This window comes from Bos taurus, chromosome 3 (genome assembly GCF_002263795.3).
Source record: "Bos taurus isolate L1 Dominette 01449 registration number 42190680 breed Hereford chromosome 3, ARS-UCD2.0, whole genome shotgun sequence".
Lineage (NCBI taxonomy): Eukaryota > Metazoa > Chordata > Mammalia > Artiodactyla > Bovidae > Bos > Bos taurus.
The window spans coordinates 50,329,650-50,353,435 of NC_037330.1; the positions used below are offsets into that span (position 1 = coordinate 50,329,650).

The 23,786-nt window shown below is 33.4% G+C and overlaps 1 protein-coding gene across 7 annotated transcripts in view; it reads right to left on the reverse strand.

Moving 5' to 3' along the window:
* Window positions 1-280: 280 nt before the first annotated feature.
* The window catches only part of MTF2 (metal response element binding transcription factor 2), a 72,999-nt gene continuing 49,493 nt past the window's right edge, over window positions 281-23,786 (reverse strand). For 5 of the 7 annotated variants that reach the window (XM_059884864.1, XM_005204313.5, XM_059884862.1 and 2 more), the window contains 12 exons: window positions 22,520-22,615; window positions 22,183-22,283; window positions 21,646-21,794; window positions 19,174-19,269; window positions 18,154-18,222; window positions 17,230-17,353; window positions 10,232-10,299; window positions 8,584-8,754; window positions 4,457-4,562; window positions 4,285-4,337; window positions 4,063-4,167; window positions 281-2,688 (listed from right to left, as the gene is read on the reverse strand). In XM_059884864.1, coding sequence (XP_059740847.1) covers window positions 2,331-2,688; window positions 4,063-4,167; window positions 4,285-4,337; window positions 4,457-4,562; window positions 8,584-8,754; window positions 10,232-10,299; window positions 17,230-17,353; window positions 18,154-18,222; window positions 19,174-19,269; window positions 21,646-21,794; window positions 22,183-22,283; window positions 22,520-22,595 — 1,476 coding nt within the window. In that variant the 5' untranslated portion in view covers window positions 22,596-22,615 and the 3' untranslated portion in view covers window positions 281-2,330. The other 2 variants (NM_001046556.2, XM_059884863.1) reach the window with 2 other exon arrangements.

Sequence of the window (23,786 nt, forward strand, 5' to 3'; positions counted from 1 at the left end):
GTTTGGGGACAGGGAGATAGATACCTTGTCTTTCAAGTATAAAGTGTACAAGCTGGCTAAACATAATTTATTTCTTCAGAGGATCATATGAGCATGTAATAATTATTAGTATTTATTGGGAGGACAAGAGGAAAATGAAAGTAAAGTTTTATAAAGATTAACTCAAGTGAACGTATTTACAACAGAACTAGAAACTCTTTAGCTCCCTGGCTAGATGAAAGCAGCCATCTACTGCACTAGTGTGTATTTTCAGCAAAATACAGAAGCAAAACTCATTAGCTCTTTAAAAAATACACACATTTAATGTTCGTCTGTTTTAATTCTAAGTAAAGCAATTCCAAAAATACAAACTGAACATCAGAGCCATGTGAACCACCATGATAAAATAAAACAGACATTCACAATAATTACGTCTAAAGACAGTTCAGCTTAATAAATCATCTTCCAAGTATGCTAAAGAAAGAATTACTAAAAATACTGCTGGTGTTCAGTTAGAATTAAAGGACTTTGGGGAAAATGAAATAATATGATACAGGTGGAGTGAATAAGGTTACACCGGATTTACATTTTCCATTACCCCTAGATATAAACAAACATTCAAAATCAACACAAACTCTTGTGTGTATTCAAAATATTGCAGCTGCAGGAAAGGCAACTTTAAATTAATAGCTAGGGGAAAATCAAGTTTTGGTGGAGGTAAACAGAAGTGACAGTTCTTAATTTGCACTTTTGTAAAGCTCATTTATACCTGGCCAACCAGGGAACCAAATGCAGGACTACGAAGTTCTCTGCTTCTTTTGGCTATAATGTGACAAGAAAAGGTCATCTTTTGAAGATGTTTAAAGAAATAAAGCAACTTTCTTATAAACAGTCAAATAATCAATCAATGGAATAAATAAGCACTAACCCACATTTTTAACCGCTCTGTAATCACTACACTTTACATATTTTTCATTTTGGTGGCAAACTCTCCAATTTTTAGGCTAAAATCCATCAATCACTTTTAAGAGTAAAATGAATAGCCACCAAAATAAGAATATTCTTCTGTTTACTCTTTGGCTAAAAAATAAAACAAATAAACAAAACAAAAAGAAACAGAAGACAACTCTAACACTGGTGATAAAAGAAACTGTTTTTGTTTTTTTTTTTTAAACACATGTAAAATAAAGTTATCAATTTAAATCTTGGTACATTTCATAAAAACAAGAGGTAATGTTGTAATAAAACAGCAGCTGCCTCGCAGGCAACACTGTTTGTTAACCCTGTGCAATAAAATACTTTGTTCATACTACACTTATTCAACATGACTAACAGTTACTACAGACATTTCAGGAATCTTCACGGGATTCCTACAGACTTACTGTTAAAACTGAGAGACATTTACAATCATAATGTGCCATGAAAATTTGAAAACGTTACTTCTAGTAGGAGATAATGTTCATACTATTTGAATTTGTTTTAGGTACTGAACAGCTGAGTTACAAGGACTGATAATGAAAAGCATTCGAAAAAGCCCATGAACACTGTTGTTCACACCCTTCTTCAGAACACACTAAACTTGTTTGACACATTTCTCTTCATACATAGCAAGCAACAGCACCCAATAAAAGCCTGAGAAGAAATGCTGCTGTGTAAATACTGCAACTATTCCTGAAAAAAGAATTATGGGATATATACTCCAAAGCTGCCCATTCCCATAATTTGTATTGCATAGGTCACATAATCAATCACACACATATATATACACATGTGTGTATATATATGCACATGCAAAGAATATATTAAGACGACAATGAAGTCTAGTCACAGAGCAATTTACAGGCTCAATATATTTTTTACACTTTGTTTGAAAGAAAATTTCAATATTTTACAGTCTTTTAGTAGGCATTATATACACTGCACTTCTAAAAGGTATTGAAATAAATTTTTTCCAACATTTTGGTAACAAAACAGACAATGTTTCTCCAAATACTTGTGCTATCTATCTACATGATCAGTTTGCTCTGAGAACCACTAACCACAAAAACTGACTCAATGGAATAATTAGAAAAATTATCTAACACCATGCATGGGTTTGAATCATTTTTAATATCCTATCCTAGAAACATTCTACAAATCTTAAGATTTAAAAAATTAAGTCTCTGATTTTTAAAAGATATCTTTTTATGACAATATCCATAACATTGACAAGTACATGTTAAGGCTAGTATCATCTTATGTGATTTTTTTAACCTTTTTTTTTAAAGATAGTAAAAGCCAGACTCCTTTAGGGTTTTGAATTGTACCTACAGAAAATGAGAGTGCAGTGAACATAATGTTCAGTCCTACAGTCAGGACGCAGTTGCTCCTTCCCATTCCACAAGATACTGCACCTTTCCATCAAGTGTCACCCGACGAGCCAATACTCGGTATTTTTCACCACATGCTATTCTACCTGCAGCACCAAAATAACTGGTAATGGAGTTTTTTAGATGATTGAGTTGTAACTCCTGATCTGCTAAGTTATTCAAAATCTCTGTGTTGAGTTCATCAAATTGGTAATCTTCTTTGCCTTCATCATCTTTTACAATTTCTGAGTTCTGAGTCTGGAGTGCTCTTCTTGGAAGACGACCCCTTCTCCTCCGTAAATGTGGTATTGCAGCAGGCCAAGATCTTCCTGTACGAGTTCTTTTTCTGGAGTCAGATAATCTACAGAACAAAAAAGGCCACAATTGTCTACCCTTGCTGACACAAAAATCAGCCAAATCAAAACAACAAATGCTATATGAAATGGATTATCACTCGCCTTCATTAAATTCAATCACCTTCTTGGGGCTGACATTTGAAGAGCTTTTCTTCCTTAACTATGTACTATTAAGCTTAAAAGAATCAGAGGAAATTTTGATTTATGAAGCCAACAAGGCAAATTCTTACTTACCAAGAGGATTTTTAAGTCAGATCTTGTCAACATTTTTATCATTAAAAAGAAGAAAGTTCATTCATTCATTCACTCAGTGCAAGAAATATTTAATAAGTACCTATTACATAAAAGACACCTTTACATATGCTTTAACTGATGGAAGAACCAGTATAAAGGTTCTCTTGGTTATCAATTGTAGGCCTATTGTTAAGTAATATAATAAATTGAAATAAGCCTAAACTATACCCTTGGTATAGCTCAAATGATATTGGTCAAATTTAAATCTCTTATCTTCTGTGTTCTCTTAAGAGATTAAGTGAAGGGACTAAACAAGACAAGCTTTGAGTTCAGAGATTCAAAGATTTTATGGTATTATAAAACAAGGTCAAAATATAACATAGCCAGAGAAGTCTAAATCATACTGCCCAAGTTAAAACCCCAGTTTTGTATATTTGCTAATAAACATGCCATCTTGGGCTTGTTACAAAAACCCTCTAAGTCTCAGTTTTCTTATCTATAAAATGGAAACAACTCAAAAGACTGTTTTAAAAACTAAATAAGACAATGTACAAAAAAAAGATAATGTGCATAAGCTTAACAGAATCCCTGGTTGTGAAAACAAAAATTAAACAAAGGGAAGAATAAAATCTGCAAGCTCATGGCCCTGGCCCCAAATAAACTAAATTTTTCTTACCTGATACATCAGACTTCAGGAAAAAGTTGCCTTTCTAAAGAGTTAGGTTAAAAAAAAATACTAGAGGGAAAGTCTGTTATTGATAAAAAAAAAAAATCCTGAATTTAAAATCCTTTTTCTAATAAAAAGGTTTGTGTGCTTGATTCTAACGTATTAAAAAAAAAATTCACACTTGTATATTAAAAGTATAAAAAGGTCTCACAGAAAAGAGCACATCTATAAACACCAGGATACCTCTTCTTTGTGTACATAGCAAAATTCCTGACAAATCTGAAAATTTTAACATCTGTGCTCTGAAAAGTAAAAATATTCAGATGAATATTAACAACCTAAGATATAGACTACATCTCAAAAGCTGCAAGACAAACTGGTATCACTTTCAATTTTTTAAAATGTATTTAATCATCATTTTACAAAGAAAAAAACTCTAGAGGAAAATTAGTTAAGAATAAGAACATAAAATATCTACCCATAATGCCTGGAAATACTAGACGAGGTAGTTTCTTTTGCACTGGAAGCACCCGTGAAATCCACATCTGAGGTATTGGATGAATGTGCAGTTCCCTCAGTTCTCCTGAGACAAAAGAATTTAAATGGTATAACAACTATATTACATAACAATAGAAATACTAACTCCCCCCCCCCCCAAGAAGAAAATTCCTAAGATAGGCAAAAGTAACTTTCTATTTACCCTATAGAACAAGGTAAATCCAAACTAGGATTCTCTGAAATTGACTCCTTATCCTGGAAAAGAAAAACAAAAATTTAAAGAATAGTTTCTACAAGTAATGAAAAGAAATTAGTTTCTCAGTAATTTCAAGCAGACTTCTTCTCTGAGAACATATACCAATATATCCTCTTACCAAAGGTGGCTCAGCAGTTTTCTGAATCATTTTTCTTGTATACGGGCCAGGTGGACGACCTACAGATTTTTTCTTTCCTTTTTTTTCTATGCCATTGCTTACTTCCCTGAAACATAAAACCATTATGTATTTAATCTCTGCAGAAAGAAAACAAAAAGACAATGGACAATATAAACTGTCATAACCTCTACTTATGTAGTAATTAGATTATAAAAACAAAGTTAAGCTGAATCTACAAGTTTAGTCAAGTTCAGAGATAATATATTCTAATTTGAATAAATATTTCTTAAACAGATATTTACATATGAAAGGTTTAAAGGAAAAATGTTCTCTAATAACAATTTTTAAAAATACATATCACCTAAAAATTTTTTACAAAACAAACAAAAAAAGTACTACTGTATTGGATGGAAGATTTCAAAACTCCTTTAAGTTCAATTATTTCATTTAGGTTGTTACTATGTAGGTACTTGGAGGATGTTCCAAGAATTTAGTACTAAATTCAGTAGTATGAATTCAGTAGTTAACCTCATGGAGTCAGGAAGTATTTATGTTAAAACTGTTCAGTCCCTATACAGTAGCTCTAGATAGAAATATCCTGTGGATTCCTGAATGATGCTAATCAGAAAGAGGTTGGAGAATGTAAAGAAGGAATCCTTCATATTATGTAGGGGAATCATTCAAAGGACAAAATTAGAAAGTTTTAGAAAACCATTTTGGAGACATAAAGGAAAAAATCAAGCATAAGGAGGGAAAAAAAGAAATAGGTCAAGAACATATCTAATTAACAGAAGGGAAGAATGACAAATACCAATACACAGAACATCTATTTCATTTAATCAATAAACATCTCCATATAAAGGGAATACTAACAATACAAATACAAAAATGTTCCCTGTACTAAGGAGTTTGAGATCTTCCCTGTTAGCTGGTAAAGACTCCACCTGCAATGCAGGAGACCCCTGTTCCTGGGTCAGAAAGATCCTGTGGAGAAGGGATAGGCTACCCACTCCAGTATCCTTGGGCTTCCTTGGTGGCTCAGATAGTAAAGAATGTGCCTGCAATGTGGGAGACCTGGGTTTGATCCCTAAGTTGGAAAGATCCCCTGCAGAAGGCAGCAGCTAACCACTCCAGTATTCTGGCCCGGAGAATTTGATGGACAGAGGAGCCTGACGGGGGCTACAGTCCACGGGGTCACAAAGAGTCAGACATGACTAAGTGACTTTCACACACACTAAGGGGTTCACAGTATAGACAGAAGACAATAAACATATATACAAGCAGAATAATAAAATGGATTAAGTGCTACAATAACATTATCCAGGAAAAACTGAATTAAAAAACAAGGTAAAGGAACAGATTTATATAATAAGCTAGAAAGAGGTGAATGGAGAAAACAAGAAATGGCTATTCCTCCACACCAAACTGGCTGGGGAAATAAAGGTGGAAGTACGAGGAAAGAGAAAGTAGAGAAGCAGAGGAAGAAAGTGTAACTAGAACTATAATCCAAAATCTTATCCAAGAATAAGATGGGGTGGGGTGTACATTTATTTTTTTGGCAGGATGATCAACATAACATTTACAAAGGACCCCTGGACTAAAGCAAGTACCCTTTAGTCCAATTCATACAAAGGGCCCAGAATGAACTGAGAATGCCTTTAGAGAAAGTTGGACCATTATCTGGTCACATCAAATGAGAATCTGATAACTACCACAGACAGAATGTCCTATTGAAATCAAAATAGGGACAAGAGAGATTGTGGAAATCTTTTTTCTAATTTATAATATAAGCAAAGCTAGAAAAAGATTAATAATAAAAATCTGAAAGTTATAGGAATAGTATTCTTTTCCTTCATTAAAAAAAAAAAGTACTATCTACTTTATTACACTGACAACTCTCTGTAATTATTTTTTCTTATTCTCCAACATGATTAACTTATACCTTATGTATTGGCTCCTTAAATTTCTCTCTCAGCTATCTTTGCCTCATCATTTCATTGAGAAAACAGAAGCTACTAGGCAGTAACTTCAGTCATCACAGAATTAGCATTTGTACTCATATTCTTTTTCTCTCCACTTCAACAGAAGGATGTTAAGTCCTGCTTTAGAAGGCCAATCCCACATTTAGATTCCCACATCCTGTCCCTTATGTCTCCTCAAAGACTTTATAATATCTTCAGTTACCTCTTTCTTCTGTACCATTCTCCTCCACTGACATACAGAAACAGGTTACAATTGTCTTACATCTATTTTTTAAAAACCATCACTTGATTCAGCTTCCATTCCATTTGTCTACTTCCCTCCCTTAACAATACACTGAAACTACTTCTGAGAGTTGACCACACATACCCTTCCCACTTTCTTCATTCTTTCAAAATTCTTAAAAAGTATTTCCTTTTTTTCCCTTTTCCTGTATTATTGTCATCATCATTATTTTGAATCTTCCCATGTCCCTAATTGTAGAAAAAGACCAGTTGTGACAGTAAGTTGAGCAGTGCGAGACTCGATCATACTGTCCCACTTCCACCTGACTTTTACCTTTAACACTTAAGAAAAATTGTTTTTGTCAAAATCACTAATAACAAAATGTTATCTAATCCAATAAACATTTTTCTCTCATCTTAACCTGCCTCTCAGCAACATTCAGTACTGTTTAATAGACCCATATCTTTCTCAAACACTCTCCTTCACTTGGTTTTCATGACATCAAACTTTCCTAGTTTCCTCCTATTTCAATGATTGTTTTCTAGTCATCTCCTTCATTTATTTCACTTCTTCCAAATCTCTAAATAATACCAGGACATTATTCTGGGCCACATTCTCTTCTTTTCTCTCTCTAGGTAATATCATCCATTCTCATGGTTTTATAAATCAACTTCAAAATTTATTACCATGGGTCCTGAGCTCCTGACTGAACACACCCAATTGCCTGTATCTAACATCATTACCACTTAGATATTCCTCATAAGAATCTTGAACTCAGTAAGTCTGAAACAGAAGAATGCTTTATTCACGTCATCAAAATCTATTCTTCCAGTTCTTGGTAACAGACACGACCAATCACTAGTGGCTCAAACCAGATATCTGGGCATTGTATAACTTTATCTCACCCTTCCTTTAAAAATTTAATTCATTAGCAAAGCCAACAAATTATTCCTCCAGTGGAGATCTTGAATCTATTTCCTCTCTACTTGACTGCTATCACCTACAACTGCACAAGCCACCATTATCTGTCACCTAGAAAACTCAAAGTCTTCATTTTTTCTTGTTTCTACTCTTCCTTCTATAGAATTTGTTTTCCAAACAGATCCAAAGAAGTATTTTAAAAGATAATTCAGTGTGCATACATCTTTATATAGCTTCCCATTATTCTGAGAAAACAACCGAAACTCTTTATGAGGTCTACAAAACACATGACCAAGCCCCACCCAACCTTTCCAGTACCCAATACTACTCTCTCCAGCCCTTGTTCACACCTCAGTAGCCTTCTGTAAGTTCCTAGAACATGCCTCATAGCTTCACACTTGTTATTTCTGCTACCTGAAGTATTCTTCCCTTTATTCTTCACATTGTTAGGTCATTCTCATTCTTTAAAGTTTCAGCTTCAATATTATTATAAACAGGCTTTCTTAAGTCGCCTTCTTAAAGAAGACCCCTATATCTCTACCCATCCCAGTACAGTCTAAATCTGTTTGCTATTTCCTAAACAGTATTAACATGATCTATAATTATTTTGTTTACCACCTTTCTTCCCCATTATAATGTAAACCCCACCAGGGCAGAAAGAAGGTCTTACTTATTATATCTCCAGCACTTAGTAAGGTGCTTGATAAATAGAATGAATGAACAAACGAATGAGAAATGAACAAACAAATAGATACTTATGCTGTTTGTGAACAAAATCAATAGGGCCTATTCCTGGAAAGCCTTAGATCTATAGTAAATAAATAAACATCTAGCATTAACTCTTTATACCTTGTTCAAGCAAGAAATTTTAAATAGGATAACAAATCAGGGTCACTGCCACTTGTACTTTCAAATATACTAATGAGGCTAAGTAACACAAAAAAAATTTTTTAGTTACAAATGAGCTAAAGAGAAAAACTAACCCACAGATCAACTTTTACCTTGATTCAGATATAGGTTTGGATGCCTTTCTGCCTTTAATTTTAAATTCATGAGAGGTTCCTTCAGGTTCTTTCTCTGCTTTGAAAGCCACATTTGGTGGCACAGGAGGAACACGAATTCGCAACCCAAACAAATGCTTCTTCTTCTTTATTTCTTTCCCAGACATAAACCTAAAGTTTAAAAAAAATTAACTAAAAATTTAAAACTGAACACATATACATGGAAGACCCTCAGTCGTAAAACACATGAAAGTATATCCAATACCACCCCTTGCTTTTGTTTTTTCCCTTTGCTTTCTTGGATTCTTATCTGCCCCAGAGCCAGTCCACAGTAGGATATGACAGGGGAGTAGGAGAGAGGAATAGTATTAGAAGGGAGAACACATGTCTGCTTTTCTTTTTAAAATGTAGCATCTAACTTTTTAAAGAAAGAAGAGTACAGAGTGGTGTCTTTTTTAGTCTCAATGTGCTTTTCCACATTTTTAGTCTTATCTGTTACAAACACCTCAAAAAAGGTTTAGGGAAAAAAGAATTCTATTTCAGAGTGAATCGGTGAGGAGAGAAACCCTGGCCAGAAATAGGTAAGAGCATTTGGAAAAAGTACATCAATCCTAGAGGCCCAGTAAATAAAAGGAGTGTCTAGCATGTCAGATCTGGAATTGGAAATAACCTGGAGCAGAGGTGACATTTCTTGTGGGCTTGGGTTTCTGAAATATATGTTCTCTAATCCTTTCCCAAAGTCCTTAGAGTCCTTACTCTAAAATACCCTCTTAGTTCTACTAGAGGATGCCTGGCCTAAGAACCACTACCAAGTGCTTGGATTGCCATTCAACTTTTATGTAAGTGTGAGAAACCAGAGCTCCCATTTCTACCATAGCAGGAACAAAGGTATTTCTAGCACACTAAATTGGGATTACAGAATTCATTGTCCTATAAAGTATTTTTACCAGCACAGTAACTGCTCAGGTAACTTTATGGCTTTTTTAAGTTGTCCTAAAGATCTAACCACTTATAACATTTTTTAATGAGGAAATGTTGCTAAGTTCAAAAAAAGCAACATGTTACAAACAATAATGTTATAATTCAATAGCTGGTTGAAACCAGCATATACATTTTATTTCTATTGCCTTTTTAAAATATTTTTAAGAGATGTAGAAATGCTCCTTTAAAAAAAAAAGGGAAAGATTTATATAAGAATATATCAATGTCACTTAATTATCAAAAACTTAGATCACTAATACTACTACTATTCCTAAAGACGGCACTAACTAAACTTAAAATCATAGAAGACCTCAATCATTTAAAAACCTATCTTCTCTTTAATATATCCCCCTATCTTCTGCATATTCCTACCAGCTAATATGATTCTCTTTTACTTTCAGCAGATTAAATTATAAGAACAAGTCATTACTGATTATGCTTTTTCAACTAAACTGACCAAATTCCCCTGAAATATTGATATGCCTTCCATCCACCATTTCCAGGGAACTGCTCCTCCCCTCTTCAACCTTTGAGAATCACTGGTTTACTCTGAGAGAGGACATTAAAATGGTATGTATTAACTCTACATCAATCCCACAATTCTTAATGCTATTATTCCTTATATTTACCAAATATCTCCCTCATAGGGATACATGAAATAACTTACATGGTCTTGTAATCATTTAATGCCTCCAGAACATGCTCATATCTTTCAGATTTTGGTGTGTCTGCCAGCTGTGAAGTATCAAAAAAACAATTTAGTGCACTGTAATTTCATTGATTAGTAATATACAGGTGAGAGAGGCAATGTGATACAAAAGAAAAGTTGACTGACTAGTTGTCAGAAGATCAAACTTCTTATTTCAGGTGCTCACTGACCAGCTTTGTGACTTAAGGCCATTTAGCCTCTCAAATCTTGTTTTCTCACATATAAAAAAGAGAGTATAAATCTTTTACTAGTTTCTTTACTACTATCAATACTTGTATAGATAAAATGGTATGCTTGAAAGAACCATAAACTGTAAAATACAATAAAAATGGGATTTTATTATTTATCATTGAATTTACTTTGATTCTATAACCTGGGAAAATAATAATACATTAGAATTACTTTAATATCAACTATAAAGCTTCTAATAGATATAAACAGGAAAGAATATAAAAAGTAATGATAAACATGTCATTTTATTTCCCAATACTTCTAACACAAACCAACAACCTCTATAACTTTGAAAAAATAACAAATTTGGGGATTTTATTTTCATACCAATTACAGACTTTGGTTAAGCCTAAAATCCAAAGTGACTCAGTACGTTTTTATCATCTTACACCATTTTAAAATATAAACATTCAATTCTGAAAAATATTCTATTTTCTTTCAAAAAAGTTTCTTTCAGAGTTATTTATGCCTTTTCTTCAAAGTTTAAAGACTAGGGCCCAACAGAAAAAAAATTAAATTATAAAAGACCATCTCCAATTAAAGCTATAAAAATTCAAACAAATGAACAACAAAAAATTTTCCAAAATATCACCATTGACTTTCAAAATGACTGCCAGTAATTTTATTTAGCAGCTGAAACTCCCAAAGTTCAGACCTTCAAGTAAAAAAAAATCTGTCAAATAGAACACAGTAGGTAGAAGAGACTTTCACAGTCATCTACTTTTATTTTAGCAATTAGTCAACAGCTATAAACCTAAATTGCCCAAATTCACACTGCTGGTTAGCTAGAGAGGTAGAATTTGAACCCAAGTGACAATTAAGTATATTCCTTCAACATTCACTGAGAGCCCATTGTGAGCCTATATTGGGTACTTTAAGAGGAAAAGCAAAGTTTGGTGCTCATTCTCCTTAACCATACCACATCTTCCTATTGTAATTTCTAAAGTGTCCAATGACAGAAATTTTCTATTAAAGGAGAAATAATGGACTCGGACTTTATAATCCAAAAGAGACCTGAGATATCCACCTAATTCAAGTTTTCATTAATACTGTAATCCCTTTAATAGTACTCAAAAGTAATGCAACCCTGGTTTAACTAGTACCACAAATGAAACCTAATGAAGGAGCCCATTCCATGGGTGAACAAAATATTCCTTCCTGGATTCTCTTTTATACAAGGCAGTTCTTCAAGTATTTGACAGGACTGGAAGAAGCACAAGCTGGAATCAAGACTGCCAGAAGAAATATCAATAACCTCAGATATGCAGATGACACCACCCTTAAGGCAGAAAGTGAAAAGGAACTCAAAAGCCTCTTGATGAAAGTAAAAGTGGAGAGTGAAAAAGCTGGCTTAAAGCTCAACATTCAGAAAACAAAGATCATGGCATCTGGTCCCATCACTTCATGGGAAACAGATGGGGAAACAGTGTCAGACTTTATTTTTTTGGGCTCCAAAATCACTGCAGATGGTGACTGCAGCCATGAAATTAAAAGACGCTTACTCCTTGGAAGGAAAGTTATGACCAACCTAGATAGCATATTCAAAAGCAGAGACATTACTTTGCCAACAAAGGTCCGTCTAGTCAAGGCTATGGTTTTTCCAGGGGTCACGTATGGATGTGAGAGTTGGACTTGTGAAGAAGGCTGAGCGAAGAAGAATTGATGCATTTGAACTGTGGTGTTGGAGAAGAGTCCTGAGAGTCCCTTGGACTGCAAGGAGATCCAACCAGTCCATTCTGAAGATCAGCCCTGGGATTTCTTTGGAAGGAATGATGCTAAAGCTGGAAGTCCAGTACTTTGGCCACTTCATGCGAAGAGTTAACTCATTGGAAAAGACTCTGATGCTGGGAGAGATTGGGGGCAGGAGGAGAAGGGGATGACAGAGGATGAGATGGCTGGATGGCATCACTGACTCGATGGACATAAGTCTGAATGAACTCCGGGAGGTGGTGATGGACAGGGAGGACTGGCGTGCTGCGATTCATGGGGTCGCAAAGAGTCGGACACGACTGAATGACTGAACTGAAGAGGGCTAAGTATTAAGATTATGTTAAGGTTTTTAGCAGCACCATCACTTGATTATTTCACATTCAGTTCAGTTCAGTTCATTTAAATTTAACATAAATTTAAATTTAATTTAAATTTACAGTTCAGTAAATTTAACATAATTTACTCTATTAAACTAGTGGTATTTTTTCTGATTGCTTTTTAATTCTTCACAAGAAAAATCTGCTCTACAATTTTGCTGACATTCAACAACAAAAGTTTAGAATTTCTCAAGTCTACTCCTTTTAACTTTTTGAAAATCACAACAAACTGTCTTTTTTTCTTTTGGTACCCGTTCTCTATGATTTCCTGGGCCTCCCTGGTGGGTCAGAATCTACCTGCAATGCAGGAGACACAGGTTCAATCCGTGGGTCAGGAAGATCCCCTGGAAAAGGGAATGGCTACCCACTCCAATATTCTTGCCTAGAGAATTCAAATTTTACCTGTAAGTTCTTTCAGTACTCCAGGATTATTTTGCATAGGACTGTTTATTTCAACTTGCATAATGCACTCAAAGGTTCCCTCACTGTATTTTGAAAACAGAGTGTGCAAATATTACACTGGTAATCAAATAATCTGTATTAGAAGAGCATCATATTCTGTTCTTCCATCTGACCATGAGGTTTATAATATAGATCTTCAATAGAAGAAACATTTTTGTTCCTCCCTGTACTGACACTAATCTCACACTGTGATTTCACTTTCAGGGTTATGTATTTCTGTACAGCAATACATGCTATTACGTATAGTTAAAACTCTTCCCTTCAATAAAACACGCCTCAGTGAATTCCACACCACCTAGGCTTCAGTATGCCAAACAGCTTAAGTAATTTGTTTACCAACATATACTCTGTACGCTAATATACAACTCAAGACCCCAAGTACTGCTTTTAACCAGACTTCTTATAATTTTCCCTTAAAAGTATTATACCACCTCTACTATATTTTTCTCTAGCCAAAACATTGTTTCTGCCATAGTATTTCATTTTATCTATGCTTTTCTCCCTCTATCAAGTAGCACTCAACCCACTGCTCTATCAACCTTTTAAGTATTTAAAACTTAAGACCACAGATAACAGAAAAGTGGGCTGTCCTTATGAAACTGAAATTTCAAATCATATTAGGAAGTAAAGACAAATGATAATAGGCAGATTTCAAAAAGTATTAATATCATTATAACTTCCAAAAGCAATCTGATATAACCTCATTCTAAACACTTCATTCTATGTAAAAATTTTAAGCAACTTTTATTTGGGGTGTCAAATTATACTAAATATTTTTACTATCTCAAAAAAAAAAAAATCAAAACACAGTAGTTTCGATCTCAAATACTAGATTTAGTCTATATGATAATTACGAAGGTACCAACTCTCAAAGATGTTTACCAAGATCACATAAGGAAATTATCACTGTATTCTAACATGTTCTAAAAGTTTCAGCTTCTCTTGACATAGCAATCCTGAAAATAATCAAGAAAAAAGAAAATATATAATATATGTTAAACCTTACCTTTCAGTATGAAAGGATATACAGTTGACCTCTGAACAACTGGGTTTGAACTGCATGGGTCAACTTATGTATGGATTTTTCCCCCAACTAAATACATACTACAATACTACACTGCAGACAGTTGAATCTACAGGTGCAGAACTGCAGACAGGGCAGGCCAACTCTAAGGTGTATGTGATTTTTGATGGCAGAGAGGGTCAGTACCCCAACTCCGTGTACTTCCACAATCAACTGTATTCTCTAAAATGGACTCTCTAAAATTCTAGCGTAAACATCTTTTCATATAGTCTACAGCATATATAATAAGAACTGATGTTCAAAATGACTTCAGTATTCTAAGGTACTTAAATAACCAATATAAGCATACCTCCTTTCATTGTATCTCACTTTACTATACATCACAGATCCTACGATTTTTACAAAATGAAGGTTTGTAGTAACACTGCCTCATGCAAGACTGTCAGCACCATCCTGCAACAGCATTACTTTTAAAAAATGTTTCTGATGTGGACATTTTTAAAGTCTTTATATCTTTACTGAATTTGTTACAATACTGCTCCTGCTTTATATTTTGGGTTTTTGGCCAGGAGGCATATGGGATCTCAGCTCCCCAGCCAGGGATCAAATCCACAACCCTGTATTAGAGGGTGAAGTCTTAACCACTGGACCACCAGGGAAGTCCCAGTTTTTAAATTAAGGTATGTACACTGCTTTTCTTAGACATAATGCTATTGCACACAAAGACTACAGTGTGATACAAGCATGACTTTTATATGCACTAGGAAACCAAAAATCTGTGATTTGCTTTATAGCGTATTGGTTTTGTTGCAGTGGCCTGAAATTGAAACCACAGTATCTCTGAGGTGTATCTGTAATATACTTAGATGCAGTAATTCACATGTTTTGAAAGTACAGTTTGCCCTCAGTATCCCTCGGTTCCAACCATGGAGAATCAACCAGATACGAAGGGCCAAGTCTATTACATCATTTCAGATAACTATAATTAATGTTACTTTATAAAAAGATTTTTAATACAAATATAAACAAAATTTTATTAATCTAATTTTTAGTAACAAAACTCAATTTGCAATTCAATTTCAGTTAGCCAAAGATTTACTACTTTAATAATTAGGAATAATACATTGTCTATATTATCTTTGCTTCTATTATCACAAACATTTAAAAGTAAACTAAATGAATATCAATGAACAAATACTACTTACAAATTTTATGGTCTCTTTATCATTAAAACTTCACTCTAAAAACTAATTACAATATTAAGATATAAAGTATTAATACAGAAAATTAAAAGCTGAACTTCCACCTATAAATAACTAGAGAATGGGATGACTAACCTATTAAATCTGAATGTTTTCTTTTTTTTTAATGTGGAAAAAGAGCAATGAGAAATGACTAGTCACTTCTTTAATAATAAATCTGATGGCTCCTCAAAATGGGAACACTCCTTAGAAAAGTAAAACATTTGTTATGAAGTTATATTTGATTGTAATCATGTTTTTCTTAATTTTTAAATAAAGATATATTTTCCCATTTGGGGCAAAGAATAAGAAATTGAAATTTCTTACATGTAAGACATTATCTCATAGGGTTCAGAAAATAAAACATGTACCTATTGCTGAAATAAATGTTTTCTGATATACAGCAGAAGTTCAGCTGAAACTGAGACAGCTAGAATTCATAAATTGAACTCATTTCTTTAAAAACAGCCTGTAGTTTTTATTATTTTCTATTTTCAGCTTCTTCAATAAATTTGTTATATTTTTATTATAATAAAAAATGACAGCATTTGAAATAAACAACTTGAGTTTTTATATGCATGCCCACTATCTACATGAAGTAAGCAATGCAGACTTTAATCACGTAAAACATAAGTGTATTAACAGAAATATAGATATATCTGCATATCAAGTGCTAAAAGAATCACTGCTAGGAAGAAAAGTATTTCAAATTAATGTATAAGGACATTAAATATTCAGATGACTATAAAGAACAATATACATAACAGTGCCTTATATTTTCTTCTCCCATTACTAATCAGTTTATTAAAATTTATCATATTTACAACTCACTCACTTTTTCTCCAGTCATCCAAAAGAAGCTTTTAACAGAAAACTTAATGAGAATATTATAATCTAATTTCTAACACTCAAAAATCTTTGCTCAATTGATTTTAGTATCATTGATTTTAAAATCTAAGTATTTCACAGGTGTTTATTTTATACAACTGACCTACTACTTTTAATTAATGTATACTGTGCACTCCCTGATGCCTCATAAAACCCCCAGAACAACAACAGAAACTTGATACTTTATTTGATGTGAACCTTATAAACTGCCTGTCTAAAAGCTACAGATGTAGAAATTCTTCCTAAATTTCATATCAGTTTAGTTTTTGCCTCAAAAAGTAACACATGACTAAAATTCACACATCTATTCCACATATTATAGAACAAAAAATTTAGTATCTGTATTTTAACATTTAATATCTATATTTTAATAATTCTAAATAAATCTTTAAAAAGGTAAATATTAAAGTTACTCTACTTTCTTCTTAATCTTCAATGAACATGCATTAACTTTTATATTGCTTTTTATAAAAAGAAACAAAACTCTTCACAAACAGCATGAGTGGTTACACTTTGCAAATGAAAAGAAAAATGAGATGTGAGAATGAGAGGGATAATCCTCAATTCAGGTAACTTCATTCTCTTATTTTTCTAACATTACTACCAGGTCCCACTATTTCTGAAAGTCAAAGATAAAAAAGGCAGTACCAAAAAGAGAGAAAAGAAGAATGTTGATTACCTCTCTAAGTTTATAGTAAACTTAGAAGAAAAGAAGGAGGAACCATAGGATACCCAGTAATAAGGATTTCTCCCTCCCTTCTATCTTCAGCTACAGCAATTCTCACTTCAGAAAACGGAAGAATTAAGTAATTTATTTCCTCCTATATTTTTTCTCATGTTAACAGGCAACAAACAGGAGAATGAGGGCTGATCCTGATAGCCTCACCAAAGTTATTTCTCCCTATCTAAAAATACAACGCTACTTTAGATGTATGGCTTGCACATGTGCCTTAGCTGCTTTCAACAAAAACAAAGTAAAAAAGACATTAAGTAGCTAATGATATTAGCTCTGAGACCACCTACCTCTCCAGGGTGCAATCTATCCCAGTTTTCATTAATGTATGTCATAAGCTCAAGTTCAGAATCAAAGTATTTCTTCTTGTGAATAACACTTAGGTTGTAAAGGCATAGGTGTGCTATATCTACCCTGGAATCCAAAAATAATCAAATAATATGAAAATAATGTTTTGGTTATTATTTTTAAATCACACATTATTATTATAAAACCAGCTATTAAAAAAATCCAAAGTTTTTAGATGAACAGATGGTTAATATCATGTCATATTCACAATAAATCATTATATGAAAATAAATGAAAAACATTAATTTATCCTGAGTAATAACTAAAATTTAAGATATTTGATTTCTTAAAAGAGAATCTGATGTTTAAAAGTAATTTATGATCTAAAATTTCATGTTTTCACTACTACATAAGCTATAAAATGGATCACACTTTAACAGATTTTATCTGATTCATTAATGAAATCCTATCTTTTCCTAAAATATGTAAAACATTTAACAAAAACATCTAAGTACTTACTATAAGCATTTTCAGTAAATCTCCAAAATTCATCATACTTCCCATGCCCAAGGATTACTTAACTGAAGCAGAAACTGGCATATTATAAGACCTTTCTCTCTTCTACCGTATTCTGAAGGCCCAAAAGAACTAGAAACATGAATAAGAATTTTGAAGATCTAAAAGATATTTCAAAGTTACTTTTTATGCCATTAGAAACTGAATGGCCTTATTATGTTAGCAATAAAACTAGATAACCTTTGGGAAAGATAACATCAGGCTTGAGGATAAATAAAGGAAAAGAAAGAAAACTAGGCATAAAGAACAAATTTTTCTTTAAGCTAAGTAAATGTATATAGAAAAGTTTCATCCTGTAGATTTAAAACACAATTCTTCTTTTGCTCCTTAATAGAAAGGTCCATACTTACCATTGTAATGGTAGACGTTTGAGGTATTCTGGTCCAGAACTGCAGACAGAGCAAATAAATGTATAAAATCTAAAGAAAAAGAAAGTTGTAACTGAGCAAGCAAGAGTACATACAAATTATTTACCAATTAAAATTAATATTCAGCAAGTACATATCCTACAATTGACATAAGGACTGATACACAAAGCAAAATATAATCTGAATCATGACACTGTAAAGAATTTCTTCTCTAGTAATGACAAGTAATGAAACAGTTTGTATATGGGGGGGGGGGGGGGGGGGGCAGGATCAGTTTTTTTTTAACCATTAGAGACCTTCAGAATTCACATACAGATTCATATAAGTATAGCTTACTAATGACTTGTTTGTACTGAGAATTGTGATGGCTGCTCTCTTATGTTATAGTCACTGTTACTTTTACATGTCCAAAACAATCTGGTAAAATAAGCCCAGAAGACAAGCTGACTTTGCTAAGGTCAGAAAAACAATAAACTGCATAAACTAGGATTTAAACCTAGGGTTTTTGATATTACATATAACTTTTCTTCCTAGAGCCCTATTTCACATTCTCTTAATCAAAAAGGACATTTTTTGACATTCTTTAGATCTGACATTCTTTAGATCTAAGATATAAACTGTGCATCAAGGTTCTGTGGCCTTTTCCAATTGCTTGTCATGAGACCTATTTGATCTTCTTTTAAAAAGGTATCAATGAGAATAATACAGAGTATTGTGGGGCAATAGGTACCAATATAATCACTGGTCAAATACTTTAAAAGCTTTCTGTAATAATATCCAAAAGCACAAAAATTACATTTTTTAAAATTATGTATAATTTAAGTATATTAAACAATATGTTCCCTCTAAGCTGAACCTTTTCCAAATCAAACTTGAAAAAAAAAATAAAAAACCTTTAGAAATGTGAAAAGGCAAACAGACACACAACTTCTAAAAGCTAAAAAAAAAAACAAACAAACAAACAATAAATGAGTCAGTAATGCTCAAATGCCCTTCTCTCACCTGTCTCCAAATAGCATTGGCTTTTGAAGGCATTGCACACAAGCTTCATGAAACCACTGTTTACATTTGCAGCACTGTAGCATCTTTAAATACCAGCTATACAAAAAAATTTAAGATTAAAATTAAAATTACTACCTTTCATGAGGTAAAGGTTAAAAAAAAACCACGACAAAAGTGACGTGCAGAATATAGTTGTGATTATAGCATCATAGTTCTGATATTGTGTTAAATTTTTTCCTTCCCAAAAAGTTTATTAATATTGACTACATCATCCCTTCTCTTTTTATTCTTGAGAATTTATAAGCTTTTGAAAGCTATGTCTACTGTTTCTGGTTAACAAGAGTGTGTGTGTGCACACACACGCATGCACACAACTAGTTACTCAGTAGTGTCTGAATCTCTGCGACCCCATGAACTGTAGCCTGAGAGGTTCCTCTGTCCATGGAAATTTTCCAGGCAAGAATACTGGAGTGGGTTACTATTTCCTACTCCAGGTGATCTTCCCAATCCCAGGATGAAACCCATGTCTCTGCGTCTCCTGCATTCGCAGGTGGATTCTTTGCCACTGGACCAGTTGGGAAACATGGGTCCTAAATTAGTAAAGGATCTTTGACAAGTCTGTGATTTTTTTTTTTTCACATCAACAGTCTCAGAGGTCACCAATATGTAGAGCTATTTTGTCCTATATACCAAATGACCATAGGCAACTTTATTCCTCACTGTGTTTCCATTATTCTTGTTCATTATAACGCAAAGGAGTATAGCAATTTAATAAATTTGATTTACATAATTAACAAACCTAATCTAAGATTCCACCGGTATAAAGGCTCTGTGACAGATTTTGTCCTCTTTCAGATAGCTGAACATACTATAACTGAATCTTCAGCTGAAGGTAAGTCTCTTTTTAGTTAGTACATGGTTTTAATATATAAATATCCTTATTTGCCACCAAATTAATACCTTTTCTTCAAATTCTTTTGCTCACTAAGTGAGCCCCACCATTAATCTTAAGCCATTTACATGCAAAGGCAAGACAACTACTAGTAAGGCAAAAAACTAATGAATACTATTTTCCAAGTACTCTGTTAGGTGTTAAAGTGTTAGCAATATCAAACATAGTTCATGTAGTCAAGGGATTAAAGAACAATGAATAATCTGCTCCATAAAATAATGTCTATAAACTTCCCTGATGGCTCAGAGGGTAAAGCGTCTGCCTGAAATGTGGGAGATCTGGGTTTGATCCCTGGGTCGGGAAGATCCCCTGGAGAAGGAAATGGCAACCCACTCGGGTACTCTTGCCTGGAAAATCCCATGGATGGAGAAGCCTGGTAGGCTACAGTTCATGGGGTCGCAAAGAGTCAGACATGACTGAGAGGCTTCACTTTCACTTTCAAAACACTAGGTATAAATGATTAAAGGAAAAAGATCCATCTCTTTTCACTGTATCTCTTTTATAAATGATTTAAAGAAACCAGACATAATGTTTTTCAAATCTGCAAAAGACCAAAAACTGAAAAATATTATAAAAATGTTAAACCACAAATAAAAATTCCATAAGATCAGAGACAAGGTAGAATGAAGAAATAAAAATAATTTATATGTTCACTTATTCATGTTTTCAGCACTGAACAACTTATATGTCCCTGCATCCTCTAGAGAGCACCTCTGTCTTAAGAAACATGGAGTCCAATAAGATTTAAAAAACCAATAATTATAATTTAAATAGAGTTAAATGTAAAGTTATTCACTAACATTTTTTTATGTGTAGCACAAATACATGGTACACAATTTGGTTTAATATCAGTTTATATGAAAAAAAGAACTATAAGTTTTAGTCAACCACCAACAAACCCAGAATAAGCCAAAAGAATATGATGGGACATATTCAACCAAAGAGAGGTAACACAATCTTTCCTTGCAATAACAGAAGCATAATAATACTTAGAACTTTTAACAGCTTCATTATATTGTCAGACTATTCCTGGAAACACTGCATTGTGAAATCATGGCACCATATTTCAAGAGTAAACTTTCAAAAACTGAAGAGCAACAAAAACAGAGTTCATAAAGAATGTTTGATGTGAATGGAGATTTTAGCCTAGATGAGAGAACACCTGGTATGTCACTGAGAGAGTGGGAAATATGATTACTGGACTTAACTATTTTAAGAGCTACCTCTACAAAAAGTAAGAGGCATGGGTTTAGTTTCAAAGAGCAGAACTAGAACTAGTGATCAGAAATTAAAGGTAAATTTCTAAGCATTCTTAGAACTGTTTGCTGGCTCGCTTATTCAGCAAACATTTAATGGTAGATAAATAAAACTATGGTCTCTAATCCTCCCCAATTTTCTTTACTGATACTTTCATGCATTTACAATTCACTATCACTCCAATACCATAATCAGTAACAAAAATAAAGTAGACAATATAAGCAATTAAAAATTAAGGGCATTAAATATCTGTATTTACTTACTCTCCAGGGCCTCCACAATAGCAGTAACATTGCTGGACATTGGTTTTATGACCTGCATCCCATTCAAGGTCTGCCACACTATAGGGTAATGTCTGCTTCATGACTTGCAATGCTTTGGCATTTGGTCCTTTCTTAAGCGCACCACCCCTCTATATTAGAGGGAAAAAGTTATTTAAAAGAGTGAAGGATAAAATTTTAAATATAATTCTCTAATTTTAAAATGCTTCTGAAACTTCCAAAGAAATTTTCATTCTCAATTTCTTACCATATCACAAACTGTTTGACCAATAATAATCTTTATTTTATTGTCTTTTCTTTCAAATTATTGCCCCAATTCCAAGACCACTATCAGAATAAAGTGCAAGAATAGTTGCAAGTCACTTAAGCATCATTAGTCAAACAATAAGCAGTACCTCTTTCTACCCAGCACTGACTGCTCATTTCATTCAGATAAACTTTCAACGTACACAATCATTACGTTGATAGTGCCTTACAAATTTCCATTTAGGGCATTAGCCCAAAACACTTAAAAGATACCTTTGTTGTTGTTGCAAAAACACACTGTCGACAGAGCCATTTTTCATCTGAATCAATCACACTGGAATCAATATGAGGTGTGTGACACAACTGATGATACCCTTAATATCAAAAAAAGCATAAAGCAAATTCTATTTTATTAATAAATACTGCAACACAATTTAAAGAAGGCATTTTAGTATTCTCTTTCCTACATTAATATATTTATAACTGATGACTAAACTTATGGTAAGAGCTTCAAATTACCAATGTAAAGAATTTTTAATCATTAATCATCAACAGGGGCATTAAGTATATAACAAACATTTCCACAAGATTAAAACAAATCAATGCTTACCTTGGCCACACTTATCACATATAACCATTTCATTGGGAGCTTCTGAATACTCTTCTTGACATATTGTACAGACCATTTCCCCACTTCCAGTGGCTCCTGAAATATTTAAAATATACATAAAGAATTGTACCATACAACAAAACTACTTTTTTGACTGAGAGAGCAGCCCATGCTGGCAACATGTTTCCTAGATCATAATGGCATTTTCTCAAGGCAAAGTACTATACACAAAACACTCTCTCTCTGATCCCTACCTCTGTTCTCACCTTTAACTGAAGACACCTTACTGTCTGCCTTCACAATTTAATCTGCCTTTTGGCAAAGGGCATAATTTAAAATGCTTTCAGGCAGGATCCCTTACCATTCACTTCCAGTGTTTCCACCATCCTGGGAGGCGGGAAAAGCCAATGTTTTTGAACACTAGAACAACTCTCCAGAACACACACCTACCCATGTACATGTACTCACTCACCCTACACTGCCTAACATCATGAGACTAAAGAAAAGGGGCAAGGAAGATCCATCAATGACTCGTTACTCTCAAGTTTCAGAACATTTATTTTTATTCACTAATTTACAAAAAGGAAAGGCTGAACACTATCAGATCTACAGCTCTGAAATATGGAAACATGGTGTCAGTGTACCCTAAACAATACCACACTGCAACAAAAATGAGGGGTTCCACCATTAATTTTTAACCTGAATAAGTTATTTCTTCCTTAAACATTTATATTCTGAAAACAATTTTATTCCACAAAATTTAGAATTTCATCACTTTTAACACAATTATAATAATCTCAATTTAAATATACATAAAATACTAATACACATATACTTTATTCACATACCAGCAATAATAAAAATGTATAATTTTGTGCTATGAGCCAGCACTGTGTTAGGCTCTTGACAATATTATTTTATTTAATTCTACAATTTATTAGATAAATATCCTATTTATAGAGAAGAACTAAGACTCAGAAAGATAAAGGAACTATAGTTCAAGGACCCTTAATCACGTATCAAGGGTAGAATTTAACCCAGATACACCATATTTTCTCCATTGTGAGCTGTTTCTTTTCATTAATACTATATATAATGTTTCTTCCATCAAAAGAATTTTTCACACTGTAGGTTTCAAAGAGTGTAACTTTTTTGTTTTAATTTGGCTGCGGGATCTTAGTTGTGGGTTCTAGTGGATTGAACCCAGGATCCTTGTGTTGCAAGTATGGACTTTTAACCATTGGACCACCAGGGAAGACTCTCAAAA